The 24,499-nt window shown below is 49.0% G+C and overlaps 1 protein-coding gene across 8 annotated transcripts in view; it reads right to left on the bottom strand.

Moving 5' to 3' along the window:
* LOC144768773 (uncharacterized) overlaps positions 1-24,499 on the bottom strand; it is a 9,320,023-nt gene that overhangs the window by 4,598,563 nt on the left and 4,696,961 nt on the right. For 7 of the 8 annotated variants that reach the window (XM_078652700.1, XM_078652694.1, XM_078652695.1 and 4 more), the window contains one exon: positions 22,542-22,658. The exons of the other annotated variant lie outside the window; for it this stretch is intronic. In XM_078652700.1, coding sequence (XP_078508826.1) covers positions 22,542-22,658 — 117 coding nt within the window. The remainder of the gene's footprint in view (positions 1-22,541; positions 22,659-24,499) is intronic. 8 annotated transcript variants of the gene reach the window in all.

A 24,499-nucleotide genomic window follows, 5' to 3' on the forward strand; every position in this document is an offset into this window, starting at 1 on the left:
AGGGGGCTGGAATCCACCTTGTTCCACCGGGACACTTTTACCTGGATTAAACTGGCAACATATCATACAGGTACGGACCTTCTGCTTGGCTGCAGCTCGTAAATGCTTGTTGAACCAAATGTTCTGGATACTATCTAACATAGCTTTTTCTCCTAAATGTGCTGGACTATGTGCGGTATTGATAATGACTTGAACCATAGAGTCGGGGAGAAACCATGTGGCTTTTCCCTTCGTTACCCATCCCTGATCTGTCTGGACCCCTCCTTGTTCGGACCATTTCTTGATTTCATCGGGAGTAGCATGTAACTGGATATCTATGACATCTTGAGTGGGGTCCTTAACTGTCATACAGGTAGTCAGATCTGGAGTATGTGTCTGTGTCGGATTAACTGAAATGTCTGGAGTCTGTGCTGTAAGCTTGGCTGTGCGATCTGCTAGATCATTACCTTGAGAAATAGTGTCAGTAACTTTCGTATGGGCTTTGCATTTCATGATAGCAATAGATGTCGGTAAATGTATGGCATCTAACAGAGCTTGAATAAGGAGACCATGCTGAATCTTGGTTCCATGAGAAGTCATGAAACCTCTCTCCTGCCAGAGCACTCCAAAGTCGTGTACGACTCCGAATGCGTAACGTGAATCTGTGTAAACATTGACTTTCAGGTTCTTGGCGTGTATGCAGGCTTGTGTCAGAGCGACTAGCTCTGCTGCTTGAGCGGACAGAGTGTCAATACGATGTGTCTCTATAACTTCAGTGTCTGTAGTCACTGCATACGCGGCTACTAGTTCTCCTGTACTTGTTCTCATACATGAACCATCCACATAAAGTGTCAGGTCGGGATCTGGTAATGGAATATCTGTCAGATCTTGTCTTGGCTTAGTCATAGTGTTAACTACTTCCACACAGTCGTGTGTGGTAGGATTCGGATTAACTGACGGTAACAGTGTAGCAGGATTTAGAACGTTGCAGCGTCTGATTTCTATGTGTGGCTGGAACAATGTCAGTTCATAACCTGTTAAACGTGCAATTGTCAAGTGCTGAGTCTGTGTTCGGTTTAAAAGAACTTCCACGGAGTGTGGAACTTGTACTGTCAAGGAATGTCCTAATACTATGGAATCACTTTGTCTGATAGCTAGTGCTGTGGCTGCAACTGACTTGAGGCACGCAGGCAGAGCCTGGGCTACAGGATCTAGTGTGCTCGAAAAATAAGCACAGGGCTTGTATTGTCCTGCTTGATCTTGTGTGAGAACAGATAATGCTGTACCTTCGCGTTCAGTGACGAAAAGTGTAAAAGGCTTACTGTAGTTCGGTGTAGCTAGAACTGGAGCTTGACATAGAGCTTTCTTTAACTCATTGAAACTAAGTGTATGTTCAGATGTCCAAGGGAGGACAGTCGATACGGCTGCCTCCTGTGTCGTTAACTGTATCAGTGGCTTGGCTAGAAATGCATACTGAGGAATCCATTGTCTGCAGTAAGAAGTGAGGCCGATAAAAGCACGTACCTCCTTCTGGGTCTTGGGCTGAGGAAGACTCCCTATTAACTGGATACGGTCAGGTGTCAACTGCCTACCCCTCTTGGACAGTAAGTGGCCTAAATAGATCACTTGCTGGACACAGAATTGAAGCTTCGAAGGGGACACCTTGTGCCCCATCTCGGCTAAGAAATACAAGACTGTAAGGGATGCTCGCTCGCAAGCACGTTCAGAACGGGCTGTGATCAGTAGATCATCGACATACTGGAGCAGGGCAGTGTCAGTTGGCATGGGAATATTGTCTAGTTGTCTCTTAAGTGCTTGACTGTAAATACTAGGACTTTCTGTGAAACCTTGAGGAGCTCGTGTAAATTGGTAGCTCCTTCCATTTAAACAAAATCCGAAAAGAAACTGGCTGTCTGGATGAATGGGGACACTGAAAAATGCGTTCTTGAGGTCTATGACTGTAAAAAATGAGGCTTCGGAATCAATGGCTGTCAGTAGGGAAGAGATATCAGGGACAACTGGGTACTGGGGAATAACACATTTATTGAGTTCTCGAAGGTCAATCACTAATCGATATACTGGGGGTGCATTTGGATCAGTACGTTTCATGACTGGAATGATCGGAGAATTACATACATTCGAGTCAGTTTCTACAACTACTCCTTGAGCGATGAGCTCGTCAATAATTTTGGATAAGGCTGTTACAGCCTCAGGTGGCAATCTGTACTGTCTGATTCGCGGTAACACTACACCTGTCTTGAGAGTCACACGATGGGGTGTGATTTGCATATAACCTACATCAGTTGGACCTTGCGCCCATAAATGCTGTGGAACATTGGACAATCTCGGATCAAAATCTCGTAATACATAGTGACCCTTGAAGTCACGTAAAAACAAGCGTATTCCCTCGGGGGAACAACATATGACTGCACCTAATTCTTTCAGTGTCTTAATGCCTAACAAATTTTCTGGACATGACTTCGTAAGCAATAGATCAGTAGTGCGGGACAATGGACCTACTTCTAAAGTAACTGGCTTAGATATCTCGTTTACAATAGGCTTTCCTGAAAATCCAAGGGAAACATTTCTTGAGCCTGAGAGCGGAGCCCCTGGAACCTCGTCGTGACTAATGGTGGTCCTACTTGCCCCTGTATCAATCAGAAACTTTCTGTCTTTCCCTAATACTTGACTGTGAACATAGGGACCCTCTTGATCTACAGGTATCTCGATGAGAGGCAAGCCTACCTCCCTCTCTAGGCTGTTTCATGAGTACTGCTGGTACTCTGGATACTCGGACTGTGCATACTGGTACATCTGCTGTGTAACATGCTGTGTTGCAGCAATAGGCTGCGGTGCTGGAACTGTCTGTTGTGCATTCTGTGGCTGAGAAGTCTGTGAAACTTGTTCTTGTCTAGGCGGACGTGGTCTTTCTTTAGTCTTACCGGTAGCTATGTTGTGTTTCAGAACTGCACACTCGTTTATATAGTGACCTGGCTGTTTACAATAATTGCAGGTCCCTTTAACGGGAACTGCAGGATGACTGGCTTGATTCGTACCCCTCTTCTGACTGTCTTGAGGAACAGATTGTGCAACTAGTACTTTCATTTTCGTGTCTTTCATACGTTTTCTTTCATGATCTTGCTCTTCTCTGATTCTATTCTGGTGATACTGAAGCATCTGTAACATTTGGGACGGGGTATTAGCTTGCCAGGTACTTTCGACTTTCAAAACTCGGTTCTTAACTTGTGGACTTGAATTCTCGACTAATTTAGTAACAAAGAGATGAGGGTATGACTCGCTACTTGTCTTGAGGCCACTGTTAATACTGAAGCATTTCTCAAATCTAGAATAAAAATCACTAGTGTCTTCGTCTTGTTTCTGTTTACAGGCTGAGATTGCATCCCAGTCTTCCTTTTTAGTGGCTAATAATCTTGGCAAAACTTGTATTAACAGTTCTGGTAATTCTTTACATTTCTCTCCAAGACCGGTACCTGGTACTCGTATCTTATCTTCAGCTTCTAAAACTGCCCAATCGATCTTTTTCTCTCCCACCTCCCATTCTTTTTCCTTGAGTTTTTCATATACCCCTGCGGGCAACAGGACTTTTAACATTTTAATTATATCTGGATACGTGTATTCTCCCATACGGAGCATGTCTTTTAATTCTCGGTGGAACCCTGCTGGATCTTTGTCATGACAGGGAATTAATTTCTTCATCTCTAAGAGTTCCATCTTTGTAATCGGAGTGTAAACAAACACTCGTTGCATTTCACCATCTGCTGTCCTGACTGGGTGTACTTCTCGTAACGGATTCTGTCTGTCTATGTAAAACGGTTTACTTTCTGGAGGTGAGACATGAACAAAATGCGGGTTCAAAAACGTTCTATATTTGTGGCGCTGTTCTAGAATAACACTAATTAAATCGGTACCTACACCTTTCCATCTATACTGGAGTAACTCGTTCAGGACATCGTGTAACGGACCTGGATCAGAATGTTGACCCTCATACAGAGTAATGAGGTGCTGGATCATATACATACCCACCAGTCGTTGCTCGGCTGGGGGCAGTTTCAGAAACATTTGAGCCACTATTTCATCTGGGAAAGTGGTAGAATCAGTAATCCATCGGACTGCTGATCGGGCTAGTTCTTGTTCATGCATAGTACTTAACTCACTGTAACCGATTCGTGATTTCAGAATGTGATCGGTAGCTTGAAATACTTGTTCTAGAGAACCTTGTTCTGGTGCTGGATGAGGAACAGTTTTCTTGTGTTCTAGGCGTAAATGGCGGTCTGGAAATCTAGATTTTCCTACATACGCTATTCTGGCGGTATTCTCGTCCTCTACCTATTCAGTAGAAGAGTCATTTTCTTTCTCGTTTACTAGTGCTTCTTTGCGTTTCTCGTGTAACCTTATTATTTCTTTACGAATTTTCTTGTACATACTCTCTATACTACTGATGGTTCTGTGCTTACCCTCGGCTATATTATCACTCCACCTTGTCACGATTCTCATTTCGGCCGGATCTTTAGTCGGAGAATCTTGTTCTCTTATTAAACAATTAATCAGAAACTTTAATAACATGAGCTGGATCTCAGCTTTCCTTTGAGACATGGCTTCGCCAATACTTTCTGGATCATCCCCTGTACGGATGAAACGATATATTCTGTCTAGATCTTCTTTCATATTCGGTAGGGTGTCCAAATACCCGGTCACCCGTCTTACACGGATGGAATATATAACTGTACTATCATCACCTGGGACTGGATCATAGCGGCATTCAGTAAGGGCTCGTCGGATTTCTGCAACGGACTTATATTTGGGCGTACGCTGTAACGCACATTCATGTAACTCGACCAACGTTACACGTTGGTGTGGTGGCGGGATACCAGGAGGACCTCCTCCTGCGGCCCCTAAACTGGAATCGTCGACTGATACTCTTCGTGCTGGCGCGGCGGGAAATTGTAATGTGGGCTGGACCGGGGGTACCGTAACAGGTACTCCGGTGACTGGAGGAGCAGGATTTACATTATTTACAGGAGCTGGCAGAACAGGATTTGCATATTCTGGGACTGTGTCGTCCAAATAGGACGAAATAAAAATATCAGCTGCGGTCGGTTTGTGACGTAGCTTGATCGGAACTAATGGTGGCGGAAAATTACTGGATGCCTCCGGGGTTGCTTTTGGCAAGCCCTCGGCAAGAAGAGGGTACATACCCTTAATAAGGGCATTCCTCTGTCTGTCTGACTGTTCGGTTTTAACTCGTTCACCTATCTCGATTAATTCCCTTTCTTGGGCTCGTTCTAAGGATTCTCTACTTAATTCTGACTTTCTGATTTCTTTTTCGGTTCTTTTATGAGATTCTTTGCGCCATAACTCGATGGCATCTTTCTGTGACTGTCTGGCTTTCTTTTTCCATAATGCTTCTTCTACTCGCATGATGCACTCGGCATCCCACGTACCTGATACGGGCCATCTATACTTTTCTTCTAATTCCTTGGTGTACTCTACCCATAAATCTAGATACAATATGGCACTTATGCCATGCTTTTGATACATAAAGTGACCTGGACTGTCCCTAGGCGGGACAGGAACTGCTGCTTCTAACAGACCTTTTCTAGTTTTCAACTGACGTAGTTTGGAAAATAAGGGCATGATTGAACTGTAATCTAGACACAATACAATACACAATGAACACGATAACTACACCACTTTCGTACCACGACATTAAAAAATACATGAAGAACATTTAAAATAACAGTTCGAACAGAATACTACCTGGAATACTAAAAACAGAATACATGAATCTTCTCGAGAACAGAACTGACTAGAACAGAAACTAGATGCACTGCTAAAACAGTACGAAACTTACCGGTCTCATAAAGAGACACGTCAGGACCCGCATCCACCGAAGTGGACACTTCGTTTTGGGTCTGTGTACCACCAAAACCCACGGACCAGAGTCAATTAGATTGACCCTGTCTAGATACTACCCCAGCAACGGTACTCACCGGGCAGCAAGAACGGAAGGCCTCGGACTGGACTGGACTGCTACGACGCCGGACGGATGAACTTCGGACTTCAGTTACGGGTGGGCCTCCGGATACCTCGGACCTTGGACTCTCGGCTTGGGCTCTGGTCGGGACTCGCCGCGTTCCTCCACCGCCTCGTCTGGATGCTGGACCGCAACCTCCGTCTCCTCCGTGGGCCTGAGGGATACTTGAAGCAGAAATATCTGCACGTGCACGGTATGGTTCCGTCACGGCTGCAGAGGATCAGGGGGCATACGTGGCTTCACCGGCGCGTGGGGAAAGGGCAAGTCCCTGTTCGGGCGCCATTATGTGGTATATAAATAAATAATACCGGATCTAGGTTTGACTGGACATAGCAATAACAGATAGCTCAATAAATAAGAGTCAAGATTCGAGGTAGTAGGAGTTTGCAGGTTTAATACAGCATAAAGGACAGGAACAGGACAACCTGCACGGGAACAGGATGGCAGGGCCCTGCAGGGGGGACAGGGAATGAGCGCGCTAACTTTAATAACAATGTACAACATATATATACTAAAACAATTGCATTACAGTGAATACAGTAGGCGGAGCAGTGGGTGTGGTCAATAGCAGTCGCGAAAGATAAGGGTGAAAGTGGGTGTAACAAGAGGCGTATACATGGACATGTGATGTAAACGTAACAGAATATGTCATAAATGGGGCGGAAACATGGAGGGGGCTACCTAAGGAGCCGGGACCTCTAACCTAATGGTGCGCGCAAACTGACAATGACGTGTTACTAGGAGAAGCTGGGGGCTATGAACTCTGCGCTAGGAGTAAAGACTGAAGTCTGGAGAGTCAGGGCGACATGTACCTAAACCCTATCTAGTATCTAATGTTTAGAGGACATGTTGATATAAACTAAGAGTCAGGAGGGGAAAGGCTAACAGACTCTAAGACTGGAGCATGCATTATTCTACATGTAGTGCGTGTTGAGGAATATTAAATGACCATTAATACAGTATTTCTCTTACATGGAGACGTAAAGGCTAGACGATGACTGAAACTATTGATGTGATTCAGTAGCTTAGGAATGCAGAGAAGGAGGGCTGGACTGATAATTAGAATCATAACATACTCTTGGCAGACTCGTGGGCAGAGCCAGGCCGAGCCGGGCACTGCGAGGCAGGAAGTAAGTGAAGGGTCGAGGATACAGGTGGGGGCTGTATCGCTCCTCAGCGAGGGTTCAGGAGACAGGAGCTGAATCTGGTGTCCGGGCCCTTTTGAGGCCTAGAAACGGGGACTTTTCAATGAAATAACCTGCACACTGAGAAACGTGGCAACGTGACTTTACATAGGCCTAATACTCGTAGCTTTCACGAGAACTGGAAACTAACATACTAGAGATGGACACAACTGTAATTGCGTCTTTAATCGAACATGGGGAATACATATGCATATTAATCATGCACACATAACATAAGATGGGGGACACGTAGGGACACAGAACATGGCAAAATTTACTTTTCCACAGAGGGTCCCAACTTTTCCACCCAAGCGAGGAAAACAGCTGGAACTTGCTATGGTCTTCTACGGACCTCCAGAAAAATCCTCCCTCTGCTCCCAGCAAAATCCCAAAAATGATTGATTCAGGGCCTTGTGATGTCCCGATTGGACTATGGTAACACCCTGTATCTAGGGGCCCCTAACAAGGTGCTGGCAAAACTCCAGACTGTGCAAAACACCGCCGCCCGTCTTCTTACGGGGACACACAGTCGCTGCTCAGCCAAACCAGCCCTCAAACCACTGCATTGGCTGCCCATCCAAGAAAGGGTGCATTTTAAAGCCCTTTGTACCACCCAAAAAATTCTGCACAAAAAGGCCCCACCCATACTAAAGGACCTTATAGCCCCACACAAAACTAGCAGAACCCTTCGTTCTTCACTTGCAAATTTGGCAGCAGTGCCCAGAATTAGGAAAGCTCGCTCTGGAGGCCGACTTTTCTCATATAATGCCTCCAAATTGTGGAACGCCCTTCCCCCAGATATCCGCGCTCAGCCCAACCTTCTTCCATTTCGTAAGGCACTTAAGACTTGGCTGTTTCCTTAAATCCATTTCCCTCTCAATCCCCTCTGATCTATCACTAGCGCTGGGACGCTCAAGGGCAGCCATGCGCTTTACAAATCTGTAAAATAAATAAAATAAATTTACACTCTCTTCAATCTCTTCAGTCTCTTCAGTCCTAGAGCGCCCTTTCTCCCGATTGTCTAGATTGTCCGGTTTATTTGTATTATTTGACAGCAAAACATCAGCCCCATTGTTATTGCCATTGCCCTCAGCCAAATCCACCTCTTGCAGACCCTCGTTCATATTGATAAATCCAGTCAAATCAGGCAAATCAGGCAAAACGGGTAAAACAGACTGACCGGCGGAGCCACCGCCATTGTTACTTCCCCATACCTGCAAAGTCTCCAACATTTGTTTCTCCGTGTGGTCCAGGCATTCTGACATCTCCTTCTGTGCATCGGACTGTGCCATATTCCCTTCCTCCATCTCGTCCTCCTGTAACTCTGGGCCTGACAGTGTTGCCTGCGGCGTTTGCGGCATCTCAGCATCCTGCTGATTGACTTTCCGTGAGCCCGGCGTGGATGTATGCGCTTGGGTGTCCAGAGCTGAGCCTGCGGCAGAGTTTGGTGTGTTTACAAAAAATGCTTCACACAAGGTAGGCTGCCGAAGAGGGATATCTTCGTTATCCCGGAGTTTTAAAACTTTTTTCCCAGGTTTCCTTGCTCCTTTTTCTCCTTTATCTGTGCCTCATTTCTTCCGGAGTTGATTTCTTCTCTATTTTTTGTGGCACCTCTGCGTACCTGCGCCGCTCCCCTTGAATTAGAAAAGGGCACACCAGGATCACTCTGATTCGCGGCATCTTTATCTTTTTCTTTATCCTTTTCTTTCGGCTTCAGCGCTCTCGTTCCTTTCGGAGCCATTGCAGAAGCCCTAATTCTCTGTTTAAAACAAGCACAGCGTTTCCACAGCGTGGGCTTTGGCTTTGGCACAGCAGGATATATGTTAGTTATGTATGCAGTATCTGCAGACAGTCCAAACCAGGCTTGTAGTAAGATTCTAACTACGTAAAGCATTTCTTCTGATTGATAGCCTTCATATCGGTTTCCAGGTGTAGGTCTCTCTCTATGCACCAGAGGAGGGAGAGAGTGCAGCCACTCTCTATGGGCTATCGGCGGCCATCTTGCCCCCAATACTGTCTGGTTTCCAATGATCAACTTTATTCCCTTTCCTAATATAGGATGAACTCCAACAAATTCCACAATCAATAGATACTATTTATTCACACGTATAGTCAATGCTACAACACTTTATATTACACCAGCCACCCTACTTTACAATTCACAACACTGGGATATAAGGATTGTGTTAACATGATTGCGACAGAAGGAGCTTTGACACTCCTGGTAGGTCGCTCCCCCTCCACGCAGCTCCGTCTGTGTGCTCCTGCTGCCACTGCCGAGTACCCGCTGGTAAGTGTGCTCTACCCCCGTTTCTGTGCCCCTTTTCTGCCCTCTGTGCCACTGTTTTTCCCCCTCTCTGTGCCCTGTTTTTGCTTCTGTGACACTCGTTTTTCTCCTCTGTTGTGCCCCCTTTTGCCCTCTGTGCCACAGTTTTTCCCCCTCTGTGTGCCCCGTTTTTGTCCTCTGCCACTGTTTTCCCCCTCTTTGCGCCCCATTCTGCTTTCTGTCACACTGTTTCCACGCCCCACTGCCCACTCACTGCTTCGGCCTCACAGCTGCTCCTCCCTCCCACCCCCCCATATATGCCCGACGCTGCACGGTCACGCCTAAGGCAAGCCCGTCTGCGCCCGTCCGTGCCTGGACCGCGCCCAGCACCAGAACCCCTGGACACAGCGAACGCCACAACACCAGACTCCGCTACGATGCCAGCACCCTCCACGCACTCAACGCCGGCTGTAACCACACCTGCTTCCAGGCTTCCGAAACGGACCCACGGACCCTTCTCCTGCCACACCTGCAGCTTCACCTGTGACAGAGCCACCAAACCAACGACTGGACCCAACCACCTCCGCTGCATACTCCTCAACACCCGCTCTGCACGAAAACACGCCGTCAAGCTCTGGGATCTGCTCAACACCTCCGCCCCAGACATGGTCTTCCTAACCGAGACCTGGTGGAACGACTCCTCGGCATCCGACATCGCCATAGCCATCCCAGACGGCTACAAGATCACCCGCAGGGATCGCGCCAACGGAATCGGAGGAATAGCCATCGTCCACAAGTCCACCCTCAAGTTCGCCACGCACGCAGATGACACCCTCAACACCGCCGAACCCCTGCACTTCCGGATCCACACCGACCCCAACACCACCCTCAGAGGAACACTCGTCTACAGACCCCCCAGACCCCGGGCTCAGTTCAGCGACTCCATCGCCGACCTCGCCAGCACCCACGCACTCGCCTCCACGGACTATATCCTCCTCGGGGACCTGAACTTCCACCTCGAGAACGACGACGATGCCAACTCTGCGACGCTGATCAACAATCTCGCCAACCTCAGCCTCAGACAACTCGTCACCGCACCCACCCACGCCGCCGGACACTCGCTGGACCCCTTCTTCTCCACAACCACCCACGTCACCTTCGACCACACCACCGAACTCCACTTGACGGACCACCGCTGTATCCATTTCACCTTCAAGAAACCAACCACGCACCACTGCACCCAACAGCTGCCTCGCCGCTGCTGGAGCAAAGTCACCAAAGACCAGCTGATCACCACCCTCGCCCAGAACCCACCCATCAACCCCACCAACCCAGATGCCGCAGCCTGCAACCTCAGACAGTGGATCGAGGACTGGTTCACCGACTAGCTCCAGACCTCCAAACGCACATGCCGGAAACTTGAGAAGAAATGGCTCCACAAACGCACAATGGACAACCACACAGCCCACGAGGACACCACCCGCAAACATCACCACCTCATCAGAACACCCAAGAGATCCTCCTTCAAAGACCGCGTGGATAACAACGCACACGACAGCAAAGAGCTCTTCAGCTTCGTAAAAGAACTCTCCAACCCCAGCGCCAATGTCAACGACATCCCGCCCTCACAAGAACTGTGCGACCCACTGGCCATCTTCTTCCAACGGAAGATCGCTGACATCCACGACAGCTTCAACACCATGACCACCCCGACTACGCCAGACTCCAACTCCCCTGCGAACACCACCAGCGCCAACCGCCTGACCTCCTGGTCCAACATCAACGACGACGAGACACGCAAGGTCATGAACTCCATCCACTCAGGATCTCCGTCAGACCCGTGCCCACACCACGTATTCAACAAAGCAGACGCAGCCATCACACCCCAACTACGGAAGGTCATCAACATCTCCTTTGAAACAGCGACATTCCCGAAAAGCTGGGAGCACACCGAAATCAACGCCCTCCTCAAGAAGCCCAAGGCGGACCCCAAGGACCTCAAGAACATCCGGCCCATCTCCCTGCTCCCGTTCCCATCGTGAAAATCGTCAACATGCAATTGGCTTGCCATCTTGAAGACAACAACATCTTGGACTTGTCCCAGTCCGGATTCAGACGAAACCACAGCACCGAGACAGCCCTCATCGCCGCCATAGACGACATCAGGCGCCAACTAGACAACGGCGAGACATCAGCCCTCATCCTCCTGGACCTGTCAGCCGCCTTCGACACGGTCTGCCATTGCACTCTAAAGACACGCCTCCAAGAAGCCGGAATCCAAAAGAAGGCCCTTGATTGGACCACGTCGTTCATCTCCGGCAGAACCCAGAGCGTCAGCCTCCCACCCTTCCGATCCAAAGCCACCGACATCTCCTGTGGCGTCCCCCAGGGCTCATCCCTCAGCCCGACGCTGTTCAACATCTACATGCCGCCCCTCGCACAAGTGGCCCGCCATCACAACCTCTACATCATCTCCTACGCCGACGACACCCAGCTCATTCTCTCCCTCACCAAGGGCCCACACATCGCAAAAACAAACCTGCGCGAGGGAATGAAGGCCATCGCCGACTGGATGAGGAGCAGCTGTCTGAAACAGAACTCGGACAAGACGGAGGTCCTCATCCTCGGACCCACCCCCTCAGCCTGGGACGACTCCTGGTGGCCGACCACACTGGGAACAGCACCGGCACCCACCGACCATGCACGCAACCTAGGATTTATCCTCAACTCTTCCCTCTCCATGTCCAAGTAGGTCAACGCCGTCTCCTCCTCCTGCTACAACACCCTCCGCACGCTCCGCAGGATCTATAAGTGGATCCCGACCAAAACAAGAAGAACGGTGACACAGGCCCTCGTCAGCAGCAGACTGGACTACGACAAGGCACTCTACGCATGAATCCCAGCCAAACACCTACGACGACCACAAAACAACCAAAACGCCTCCGCCCGACTGATCGTCAACGTCCCCCGCCACAGCCACATCACCCCCCACCTGAGAGACCTACACTGGCTCCACGTCGACAAGAGGATCACCTTCAAGCTCCTCACCCACGCACACAAAGCACTCCACAACGCCAGATCAGCCTACCTGAACAGCAGACTCAGCTTCTACACCCCCACCCGCCAGCTCCGCTACGCCAGCCTCGCCCTCGCCGCTGTCGCCCACATCCAACGAATGACAGGCGGCAGATCCTTCTCCTACCTCGCTGCCAAGACCTGAAACACCCTCCCTACGAACCTACGGAAGACCCAAGACCTACTCGCCTTCAGAAGACTCCTCAAGACCTGGCTCTTCGAGCAGTAGCGGCACCCCCCTCCCCACAGCACCTTGAGACCCTCATGGGTAAGTAGCGCGCTTTACAAGTACTCTGATTGATTGATTGATTGATTGATTGATTAATGTGATGTACACAAGTGCCACAATAGATGGTTTAATAGCGTGTGTCCTTATAGTACAGTGAGGTGGAAGGCACAACATGTCTCCCCACAATACACCTTACATATGGTTTTAAGCCAGGACACTGGAATTTGAGGGCATGAGGGAAAAACTACTGTGCATGTGTCTCCATCTCATAAACCGATAATCATAATACACGCTAGCTTGAATACTATTAAAATCAATTACGCCTAAAAGGCATTTCTTCGGCAGGAAAAAAAAGCCAGAAAATAAATCCAAAAGTCAAGACAAGAATATCTCGATGTTTGTTGACATATAATCTATTAAAATCTATATGATGATATAAAAAAAGTGTGCCCCATAAGCAAAACTTGTTGTTTTTGCAATTGCCGCCCTAAGTGCGCTGGGGATGCCCAGACGTGGGTCCCAGGCACTCCACACCACTTGGAGTCAAGCTAGCCGGGCTGAAGAGAGGTGTTACCTCGAAACCGGTCCGGTCCTCGGATGCTTGATTCCGTTCTGGGAAGGACATGGCTTTTGTAGTTCGGACTGGACTGTTCCCATGGGGCAACAGGGTCAGAGCTGATTTGCATATCGCCATTGTCTAACCCAGGGTGGTGTGGAGTGCAAAAAAACGATGGATTTGGGCCCAGATCTTTTGACTGGGGGAGTGTGTGACATTGATCCACATTCAGTCCATCACTTGTTGTTTTTGCAATTGCCGCCCTAAGTGCGCTGGGGATGCCCAGACGTGGGTCCCAGGCACTCCACACCACTTGGAGTCAAGCTAGCCGGGCTGAAGAGAGGTGTTACCTCGAAACCGGTCCGGTCCTCGGATGCTTGATTCCGTTCTGGGAAGGACATGGCTTTTGTAGTTCGGACTGGACTGTTCCCATGGGGCAACAGGGTCAGAGCTGATTTGCATATCGCCATTGTCTAACCCAAGGTGGTGTGGAGTGCAAAAAAACGATGGATTTGGGCCCAGATCTTTTGACTGGGGGAGTGTGTGACATTGATCCACATTCAGTCCATCACTTGTTGTTTTTGCAATTGCCGCCCTAAGTGCGCTGGGGATGCCCAGACGTGGGTCCCAGGCACTCCACACCACTTGGAGTCAAGCTAGCCGGGCTGAAGAGAGGTGTTACCTCGAAACCGGTCCGGTCCTCGGATGCTTGATTCCGTTCTGGGAAGGACATGGCTTTTGTAGTTCGGACTGGACTGTTCCCATGGGGCAACAGGGTCAGAGCTGATTTGCATATCGCCATTGTCTAACCCAGGGTGGTGTGGAGTGCAAAAAAACGATGGATTTGGGCCCAGATCTTTTGACTGGGGGAGTGTGTGACATTGATCCACATTCAGTCCATCACTTGTTGTTTTTGCAATTGCCGCCCTAAGTGCGCTGGGGATGCCCAGACGTGGGTCCCAGGCACTCCACACCACTTGGAGTCAAGCTAGCCGGGCTGAAGAGAGGTGTTACCTCGAAACCGGTCCGGTCCTCGGATGCTTGATTCCGTTCTGGGAAGGACATGGCTTTTGTAGTTCGGACTGGACTGTTCCCATGGGGCAACAGGGTCAGAGCTGATTTGCATATCGCCATTGTCTAACCCAGGGTGGTGTGGAGTGCAAAAAAACGATGGATTTGGGCCCAGATCTTTTGACTGGGGGAGTGTGTGACATTGATCCACATTCAGTCCATCACTTGTTGTTTTTGCAATTGCCGCCCTAAGTGCGCTGGGGATGCCCAGACGTGGGTCCCAGGCACTCCACACCACTTGGAGTCAAGCTAGCCGGGCTGAAGAGAGGTGTTACCTCGAAACCGGTCCGGTCCTCGGATGCTTGATTCCGTTCTGGGAAGGACATGGCTTTTGTAGTTCGGACTGGACTGTTCCCATGGGGCAACAGGGTCAGAGCTGATTTGCATATCGCCATTGTCTAACCCAGGGTGGTGTGGAGTGCAAAAAAACGATGGATTTGGGCCCAGATCTTTTGACTGGGGGAGTGTGTGACATTGATCCACATTCAGTCCATCACTTGTTGTTTTTGCAATTGCCGCCCTAAGTGCGCTGGGGATGCCCAGACGTGGGTCCCAGGCACTCCACACCACTTGGAGTCAAGCTAGCCGAGCTGAAGAGAGGTGTTACCTCGAAACCGGTCCGGTCCTCGGATGCTTGATTCCGTTCTGGGAAGGACATGGCTTTTGTAGTTCGGACTGGACTGTTCCCATGGGGCAACAGGGTCAGAGCTGATTTGCATATCGCCATTGTCTAACCCAGGGTGGTGTGGAGTGCAAAAAAACGATGGATTTGGGCCCAGATCTTTTGACTGGGGGAGTGTGTGACATTGATCCACATTCAGTCCATCACTTGTTATTTTTGCAATTGCCGCCCTAAGTGCGCTGGGGATGCCCAGACGTGGGTCCCAGGCACTCCACACCACTTGGAGTCAAGCTAGCCGGGCTGAAGAGAGGTGTTACCTCGAAACCGGTCCGGTCCTCGGATGCTTGATTCCGTTCTGGGAAGGACATGGCTTTTGTAGTTCGGACTGGACTGTTCCCATGGGGCAACAGGGTCAGAGCTGATTTGCATATCGCCATTGTCTAACCCAGGGTGGTGTGGAGTGCAAAAAAACGATGGATTTGGGCCCAGATCTTTTGACTGGGGGAGTGTGTGACATTGATCCACATTCAGTCCATCACTTGTTCTTTTTGCAATTGCCGCCCTAAGTGCGCTGGGGATGCCCAGACGTGGGTCCCAGGCACTCCACACCATTTGGAGTCAAGCTAGCCGGGCTGAAGAGAGGTGTTACCTCGAAACCGGTCCGGTCCTCGGATGCTTGATTCCGTTCTGGGAAGGACATGGCTTTTGTAGTTCGGACTGGACTGTTCCCATGGGGCAACAGGGTCAGAGCTGATTTGCATATCGCCATTGTCTAACCCAGGGTGGTGTGGAGTGCAAAAAAACGATGGATTTGGGCCCAGATCTTTTGACTGGGGGAGTGTGTGACATTGATCCACATTCAGTCCATCACTTGTTGTTTTTGCAATTGCCGCCCTAAGTGCGCTGGGGATGCCCAGACGTGGGTCCCAGGCACTCCACACCACTTGGAGTCAAGCTAGCCGGGCTGAAGAGAGGTGTTACCTCGAAACCGGTCCGGTCCTCGGATGCTTGATTCCGTTCTGGGAAGGACATGGCTTTTGTAGTTCGGACTGGACTGTTCCCATGGGGCAACAGGGTCAGAGCTGATTTGCATATCGCCATTGTCTAACCCAGGGTGGTGTGGAGTGCAAAAAAACGATGGATTTGGGCCCAGATCTTTTGACTGGGGGAGTGTGTGACATTGATCCACATTCAGTCCATCACTTGTTGTTTTTGCAATTGCCGCCCTAAGTGCGCTGGGGATGCCCAGACGTGGGTCCCAGGCACTCCACACCACTTGGAGTCAAGCTAGCCGGGCTGAAGAGAGGTGTTACCTCGAAACCGGTCCGGTCCTCGGATGCTTGATTCCGTTCTGGGAAGGACATGGCTTTTGTAGTTCGGACTGGACTGTTCCCATGGGGCAACAGGGTCAGAGCTGATTTGCATATCGCCATTGTCTAACCCAGGGTGGTGTGGAGTGCAAAAAAACGATGGATTTGGGCCCAGATCTTTTGACTGGGGGAGTGTGTGACATTGATCCACATTCAGTCCATCACTTGTTGTTTTTGCAATTGCCGCCCTAAGTGCGCTGGGGATGCCCAGACGTGGGTCCCAGGCACTCCACACCACTTGGAGTCAAGCTAGCCGGGCTGAAGAGAGGTGTTACCTCGAAACCGGTCCGGTCCTCGGATGCTTGATTCCGTTCTGGGAAGGACATGGCTTTTGTAGTTCGGACTGGACTGTTCCCATGGGGCAACAGGGTCAGAGCTGATTTGCATATCGCCATTGTCTAACCCAGGGTGGTGTGGAGTGCAAAAAAACGATGGATTTGGGCCCAGATCTTTTGACTGGGGGAGTGTGTGACATTGATCCACATTCAGTCCATCACTTGTTGTTTTTGCAATTGCCGCCCTAAGTGCGCTGGGGATGCCCAGACGTGGGTCCCAGGCACTCCACACCACTTGGAGTCAAGCTAGCCGAGCTGAAGAGAGGTGTTACCTCGAAACCGGTCCGGTCCTCGGATGCTTGATTCCGTTCTGGGAAGGACATGGCTTTTGTAGTTCGGACTGGACTGTTCCCATGGGGCAACAGGGTCAGAGCTGATTTGCATATCGCCATTGTCTAACCCAGGGTGGTGTGGAGTGCAAAAAAACGATGGATTTGGGCCCAGATCTTTTGACTGGGGGAGTGTGTGACATTGATCCACATTCAGTCCATCACTTGTTATTTTTGCAATTGCCGCCCTAAGTGCGCTGGGGATGCCCAGACGTGGGTCCCAGGCACTCCACACCACTTGGAGTCAAGCTAGCCGGGCTGAAGAGAGGTGTTACCTCGAAACCGGTCCGGTCCTCGGATGCTTGATTCCGTTCTGGGAAGGACATGGCTTTTGTAGTTCGGACTGGACTGTTCCCATGGGGCAACAGGGTCAGAGCTGATTTGCATATCGCCATTGTCTAACCCAGGGTGGTGTGGAGTGCAAAAAAACGATGGATTTGGGCCCAGATCTTTTGACTGGGGGAGTGTGTGACATTGATCCACATTCAGTCCATCACTTGTTCTTTTTGCAATTGCCGCCCTAAGTGCGCTGGGGATGCCCAGACGTGGGTCCCAGGCACTCCACACCATTTGGAGTCAAGCTAGCCGGGCTGAAGAGAGGTGTTACCTCGAAACCGGTCCGGTCCTCGGATGCTTGATTCCGTTCTGGGAAGGACATGGCTTTTGTAGTTCGGACTGGACTGTTCCCATGGGGCAACAGGGTCAGAGCTGATTTGCATATCGCCATTGTCTAACCCAGGGTGGTGTGGAGTGCAAAAAAACGATGGATTTGGGCCCAGATCTTTTGACTGGGGGAGTGTGTGACATTGATCCACATTCAGTCCATCACTTGTTGTTTTTGCCATAAGTAGAAGAGCACAGAGTTTTTGTTGCACTCCGCAATCCGCTTGGAGCGTGAAGTAGCAAAACTCCATGAACTCCGCCCACAGAGCGGAGTTTACCGCCCAGGCCTAACTCCCACTCATATTATTTACCGCCTTTCATTTTTCTATTTGTTTCTTAAAGACTGCATGTATTCATTCATGTTTTATAGATAGTCTCTAAGGGCCCGATGTAGGTAAAACGCATTTACCGATTTTAAAATACCGATTCGTACCGAATCGGTATTTCAAAATCGGAAAATGATATGTAGGAAAAATAAATCGGAACATTACCGATTCGGTAGCAATCGGTATCGTGAGTCGATACGTACCGATTCGCCAAGTACCGAATCGGTATAGCCCGGATCGGACACTTCCGAATCGGTAAATAAAAAAGCGGAACCTACCGATTCGGTAAACGCCGATTCGGAAATAGCAATACGCCCCGTGGGCCAAAAGGCCAATAGGAACGCATAATACATACCGATTCGGTATTTACCGAACATATTCGGTATATTCCGAATCGGAAAATACCGATTCGGAGAATTCCGCTTCGGTGAATGCCGATTCGTCGAGCAGGTTAACTGACACTGAAGACATCAGCCAATGAGCTGGAAGCACCCTCCCCCACAGGGAGTGGCAACCCAGGCAGGTGCAACTCATCAGAACTTTCTGGAGAGGCTGCCTGAGCTGAGCAAACACAGTGAGCAGCAGTGTTAGCAGGATCCCTGTGAAACATGGCAAACAGCTCTGAGAGCCAGAAGGCAGAGCGCAAGAGGAAGACCAAATTCAGCACCATGGAGCTGCAAACGTTGGTGGAGGAGGTGGTGAGGGTGCACAGGCAGCTTTATGGAAGGCTGTCCCTCACTGTTCCGGAGAGCACTAAGAGGAAGCTGTGGATAGACATTGGGGAAAAAGTCAACGCTGTTGGTGTCACCCACAGGAGCCAGGACGACCTCAAGAAGAGGTTCTACGATATCCGTGGTGTGACAAAGAGGAAACTGGCTGACCTGCACAAGCAGGCTGGACTTACTGGTGGAGGCACAAACCGGGCGCCACCCCTCACTGAGCTGGAGGAACTAGTGGCGACCACCATTGAGAGAGCGAGTGTTGTGGGAATTGGGGACCTGGATAGCTCATTCCGAGCTACAGCTACAGGTAAGAAGCATGCGCAACTTGACACACCATACCAGACACCTCCCCTATAGACCCAATGCACAGCCAAACCCCAGGCCAGTACTGCTAGCAACAGACATGAGCAATGCATCTTGCTAAATGTAGTCAGCAAAAGTACCCAAAAATGGCACTGCAGAAGCATAAGAAAAATAACAGTAATACTGCATCTACGTTTTAGTAATGAGATGTGCAATGATTTAATAGTAGTGACTGGAACACAATAGCACTCAGTTGACAAATGCTTCTTTATACTTAGGGGCACCATCAGGCGGGGGAGCAGCACCAACTCAAGCACCAACTCAAGCACCAGCTCCAGCACCAACAGCCAGTGCGGTGGCAGTGGCAAGCACCAGTGTAGTAGCACAGGAGGAGGACAACAGCAGTGCCCTGGGCAATGAGGAAGACACTGGACATTCCCTCACATATCCACACTCCCCCCTACTGTCTCTGTCTCAGACGCCCCCATTGCATTTCTCCCCGGAAAACACACCACCACAGAGCCACCCTGCACCTGCCACATCCCCTGCCAGGAGGAGAATTGTTGCTCCATTAATCATCATGGAGGGAGCAGCGGGTCAGGCTCCAGCACAAGACCCTGTGACACCAGCGTCACCCCAGCACACACAGCAGGGCAGCAGAAATCCCCGGAGGCCACGTGCAACCAGCAGTCCACTTCAAGCACAGGGGGGCAGCGTCTTCGTAGGGCTGGAGACCAGTATGGTGACGATTCAGAGAATGCAGGCAAAATCTATCTTGGCCTGCCATCGCCAGTTACGCCTGCACAACCTGCAGATGGGGGAAATGGCACAGGGATTCAAGACATTTGTAGATAGCAACAAGGAGATTGCAACTTCTCTTGGCCGAATGACCACTGCCATCACCCAGCTCTGCAACAGAATGGATGACCATGAGCTATGTCGTCGCAGGGATGCCCGTGTGCAGAATAGGTTCCTCACCCGCCTTGCAGCTGCGACCGCCCAGCTATGCCAACGTGGGGCAAACATGGAGGCCAGCCTCACACAGAACATGTCAGAGGTCACTAGGGGCATGGGCCGCATTACCACCGCCATGGAGACACTACTGATCTCCAACACTGTCGTTAATCCCGTCCTGGGCGAGGCTGGGGACAGCAGCAGCCGCAGCAGCCCGGCCAGCGCAGTGTCAGAGCCGCGCCGGAGCAGCAGGCGCTCAGCTGAGGCTGCTGGGCATACAGAAGGGGGTGAGGCACATCCTAGTGGGGCTGCTAAGCGCAGCAAAAAATAAGACTGGCAGTGCGGGTGAGGCAACCCGGACAATGGACATTTCACCACTTCTTGTTTACCTTTTCTTTTGTTGCACATCAGTGCAGTAACGTTGTTGCAACATTATTAAATTTCTTTTTTGAAAACATACATTGACCTGTTTGTGCATCTGTACTCACTCAGAAATAGTTGTCTGTTATCTCCTGACGCCTGTATCTGCCGTCAGTTGGTGCAGAGACTCCAGCAGGTTGTGGTAGTGGCACAGCATTGTCATCGTCAGGGTCGTCGTAGTCGGACAACTCAACCTCAGTGCCTTTCCTGACTGCAAGGTTGTGCAACATTGCACAGACAGCAATAATCTTGCAGCAGGTGATGGGGGTATATTGCCTTGCACCTCCGCTCTAGTGCAGGCATCTGAACCTGCTCTTCCAGATGCCAAAGGTCCTTTCCACTACATTCCTCGTGCTTTTGTGGGCACGGTTGTACCTCCTTTGGCTGGGTGTTGAGGGGTTGAGGTAGGGGGTGAGAATGAACGAGCGGAGGGCATATGCACTGTCGCCTAGAAGGAAAAGGGGTAACATTACTCACATGCATACATGTACTTTACACTGCAATTTTGGTTATGGGGGTCTGACACTGTGTCTTACCTAGGAGGTATCCTTCACCAAATTCCCCTGCCATCAGCCGTGCATAAATTCCGCTACTCTGGAAGATATAGGAGTCGTGGGTACTCCCCGGAAACTTTGCAACCAGGTCAGTGATGACACACTTAGCATTGCAAATCACCTGCACATTTATGGTGTGCCGTGACTTCCGATTGCGGAATACGTATTCCGTGTCAGCAGGGGGGCAAATCGGAATGTGTGTGCCATCTATGCAGCCAATGATGTGGGGGAATCTTGCCATCTGATAGAATTCAGCTTTTGTCTGTACCAGTTCTGCATGGGTGGAAGGGAAGGAAATGTAGTGGTCCATCCTCTGAATCATGGCATCAAGGAACTTGTGGAAGAACCTTGACAGGCTGCTCTGGGTCACCCCTCCTGCCACAGCAACTACACTTTGATAGCTGCCAGACGCCAGCAGGTGTAGGCAGCATAGCACCTGCACATGCACAGGGATTGCGTGTGCCCTTGGGGTGGGGTGCTGCAACAGGGGTTGGAGGTCCCTAATGAGCTCTCTGATGGTCTCTGGGTCCAGCCTGTACCTCTGTTCGATCTCTGCATCTGTCAGCATGAACAGGGTGACCCTCTGTCTATAGACCTGCTCCTCTCTCTGCCATTCCCTCTCTCCTTCCTGCTGTAGCCGTAGCCGTCTTGCTATGACATAGAAAGCTGCCATGTTGCAAGTAGAACTGCATTTTGGGTCCTTTTTTATAGGTTGCACCTGGTTACCACCTGATTCCATCCATGGTAATTTCCGACTATGAAATACCGAATTTGAAGCAAATTCGGTATTTCAGTGCTTACCTACATCTCAATCTTCAGCTTTTCACATCGATTCGGATTATCACCGAATCGGTAATTATACCGATTCGGTACGTTCACCATTCTGTAAAAACACCGAGTTGGTAGAATTCCGATTCGGAAAAAAGTAGGAATCTTAAAAATCTCCGATTAGGTATTCTACCGAATCGGAGATTTTTCAGATTCCTACTTTTTTCCGATTCGGGATTCTACCGACTCGGTGACTTTCCGATTCGGTAAAATCACTGATTTTGCCGGATTTCGGCCTCCTACATCCCGTTGTCTCAATTCCGATCGGTAACGGCCGAAAATACCGATTTTTGGCCGTTACCGACCGACCTACATCGGGCCCTTAGTTCTCCATATTCCTCACGCAATGCCATTTATTATTTATTTTAATAACATAACACCCCTAGGTTAATGCTGATGTCACTGATGATTACTTTAAGAGCTTATAATGATGTAAAAATATTATTTTTATAGTATTTAGCATGGCAGCTATTTTCTAAAACACTTATCTATTTTCAAGTAAAGAAGTGAACTGACTGGCTTTAAAAAAAAGGTAAGGGTTCAGCACATAGCAAGTCAATATACCTTTCTTAGGAATTATCTTGGGAGAAACATGAACATACTTTCATCCAAATGAAAATTTTCATCATAAGTAAAGTTAAAGAAACATTCAAATAACATGTGATTTACTATGATTAATTCCTGAAGCTTGGCTACTTACTCATATCTGTCCCAGACTAACCGCATATAGTTAATCACTCGTTTCTGCAGTGACCCTTTCAGATTGTGTGACTTCATGAAAGTTGTGATTGCAGCCAAACGATTCTGAAAATCCACTCTGAAATGAAAATAAAAAGTTACTTACATTTGGTAATGGTCCTGTTGTGGTGGATACTAAATCTACCTAAAGATTTCTCCTTGTCTGAACATCCCAAGGCACAAGACTAGATCCAGAAATTCTGCAATAACTCTCCTGCTTTGGTAGTTGGTTTCAGCTCCTTCTTGGCGCATTCACTGAAGCCATATAACAGAACCCCAGTGCCCAGATATCAGTTCCCTGTCCATTATTTCTGAATGCTTAGAGGCAGAGATAACAGTAGAAATCAATAGTGCTCATACAGTCTAATAATCTAGCATGGAATATTATTATTCAGATGACTGTCACCATTCTTCACAACAGGGTGGTGAGTTGCACATCGCAGTTCTGACTACATCATTAAAAAAGAAGACAAACAAAAGACTCCTAAACCTCAATTAAAAAAGAAGAAGGTAGCTGGGATTAAAATAATACATGCTCAGGTTACTGAAGACTCGACTTCTGAACCGGTAATGGGCAGTGACAATGCTGGACAGTGTGGCAGAAGTCACGATAGCTCGGCCTGGGCAGTAAATTCCGTTCCGCTTGCGGAATTTGGGTAATTTCACGTGTGGCGGAGAACGCGGAATTGCCAAAAATTCTGCGGCTTCGTGGAATTTTTTGCTTGTTCGTGCTTTCAAAATGCGTGTTCGGGAGATATTTCCCCAGGAGCACGCAAACAGCATCTGCGAACAGGAAAAAATCATTGCAAACGGGCGGAACAAGCAACTCCGCGTGTTTGCGGAACGTTTGCGTGCTCGCTGAGATTTTTTACCATTTCCCAGAGCTTTGCGTAGCACGACTATGCAAATTCCGCCCACCCCTAACGATAGCTCGCTGGAACCTGATGAGTTATCTGGCGGTAGTAGCGCTGAGTGAGCATATCACAGTGGAAACACCTGATACTAGGGTAAGTGTTCCCCGTCGTTTATATGACATAACACTCCAACTGGAGGGGGACATACCCAGGAACATTGAGGATTTCTTTTGGGAGAATCTGTCATATGGTTATGATATTCTTTTGATTGAAAAGGGTTGGCCACCTGAGTACGTAATGAAGTGCCAAATGGGGAAAACAGTAATTTTACCTGCTTTCTCTGATATCGTTCCAGAATCTATTAAACATTTATATGCCAAGGAGTGGGTTAACGCTATTTCCTGCAGTATACCACAATCGTGTTGGGTGGGATGATGCGTCACCTCATCACTAGATCCCATTAAAATCAGTTCCCTCAACCCCCGAGAAAGTACCCAATAAAAGATGAGGCTAAAAATTCAGGTTAGGGAAACCCTCCAAAACTTGAATACCAAGGAGTAATACAAAGTTGCTCCTCTTCAATGAATAATCACTTGTTTCCTGTAATGTAAGGAAACAATTCATACCATCTGGTTTTAGACTACTGTCATTTAAACACATCTACTCGCACATTCGCATTACAAAATGCACACAGTGGCGCACTAATGAATAACATAGCACAGAAAAAAATCAAAATAACACTAGATATCTGAAATGGATTTTCTGCCAGAATATAGAGCCTGAATGCAGAGATTTGACAGCATTTTCATCACTAGGTTCACAAAGGCAATTTTGCGAGTTACCTCAGGGGTATAAGACTAGCCCTGGGCTGTGTTTTACCAGAGTAACAGACTTACTTCAAAAATTTGATGAGGAGGCATTGTCCTATATAGATGATATTTATCAGACGGATGATGAATTAAAGGAGTGCTTGGACAGACCAGACCGTATAATTCTAGGGTTCGCTCATATGGGCTATAAATTTAATTTAAAAAATCTTCTCAATGTCCTGTTTCTGTGATATAAG

The sequence above is a fragment of the Lissotriton helveticus genome, chromosome 7, assembly GCF_964261635.1.
Source record: "Lissotriton helveticus chromosome 7, aLisHel1.1, whole genome shotgun sequence".
NCBI classification, from domain to species: domain Eukaryota; kingdom Metazoa; phylum Chordata; class Amphibia; order Caudata; family Salamandridae; genus Lissotriton; species Lissotriton helveticus.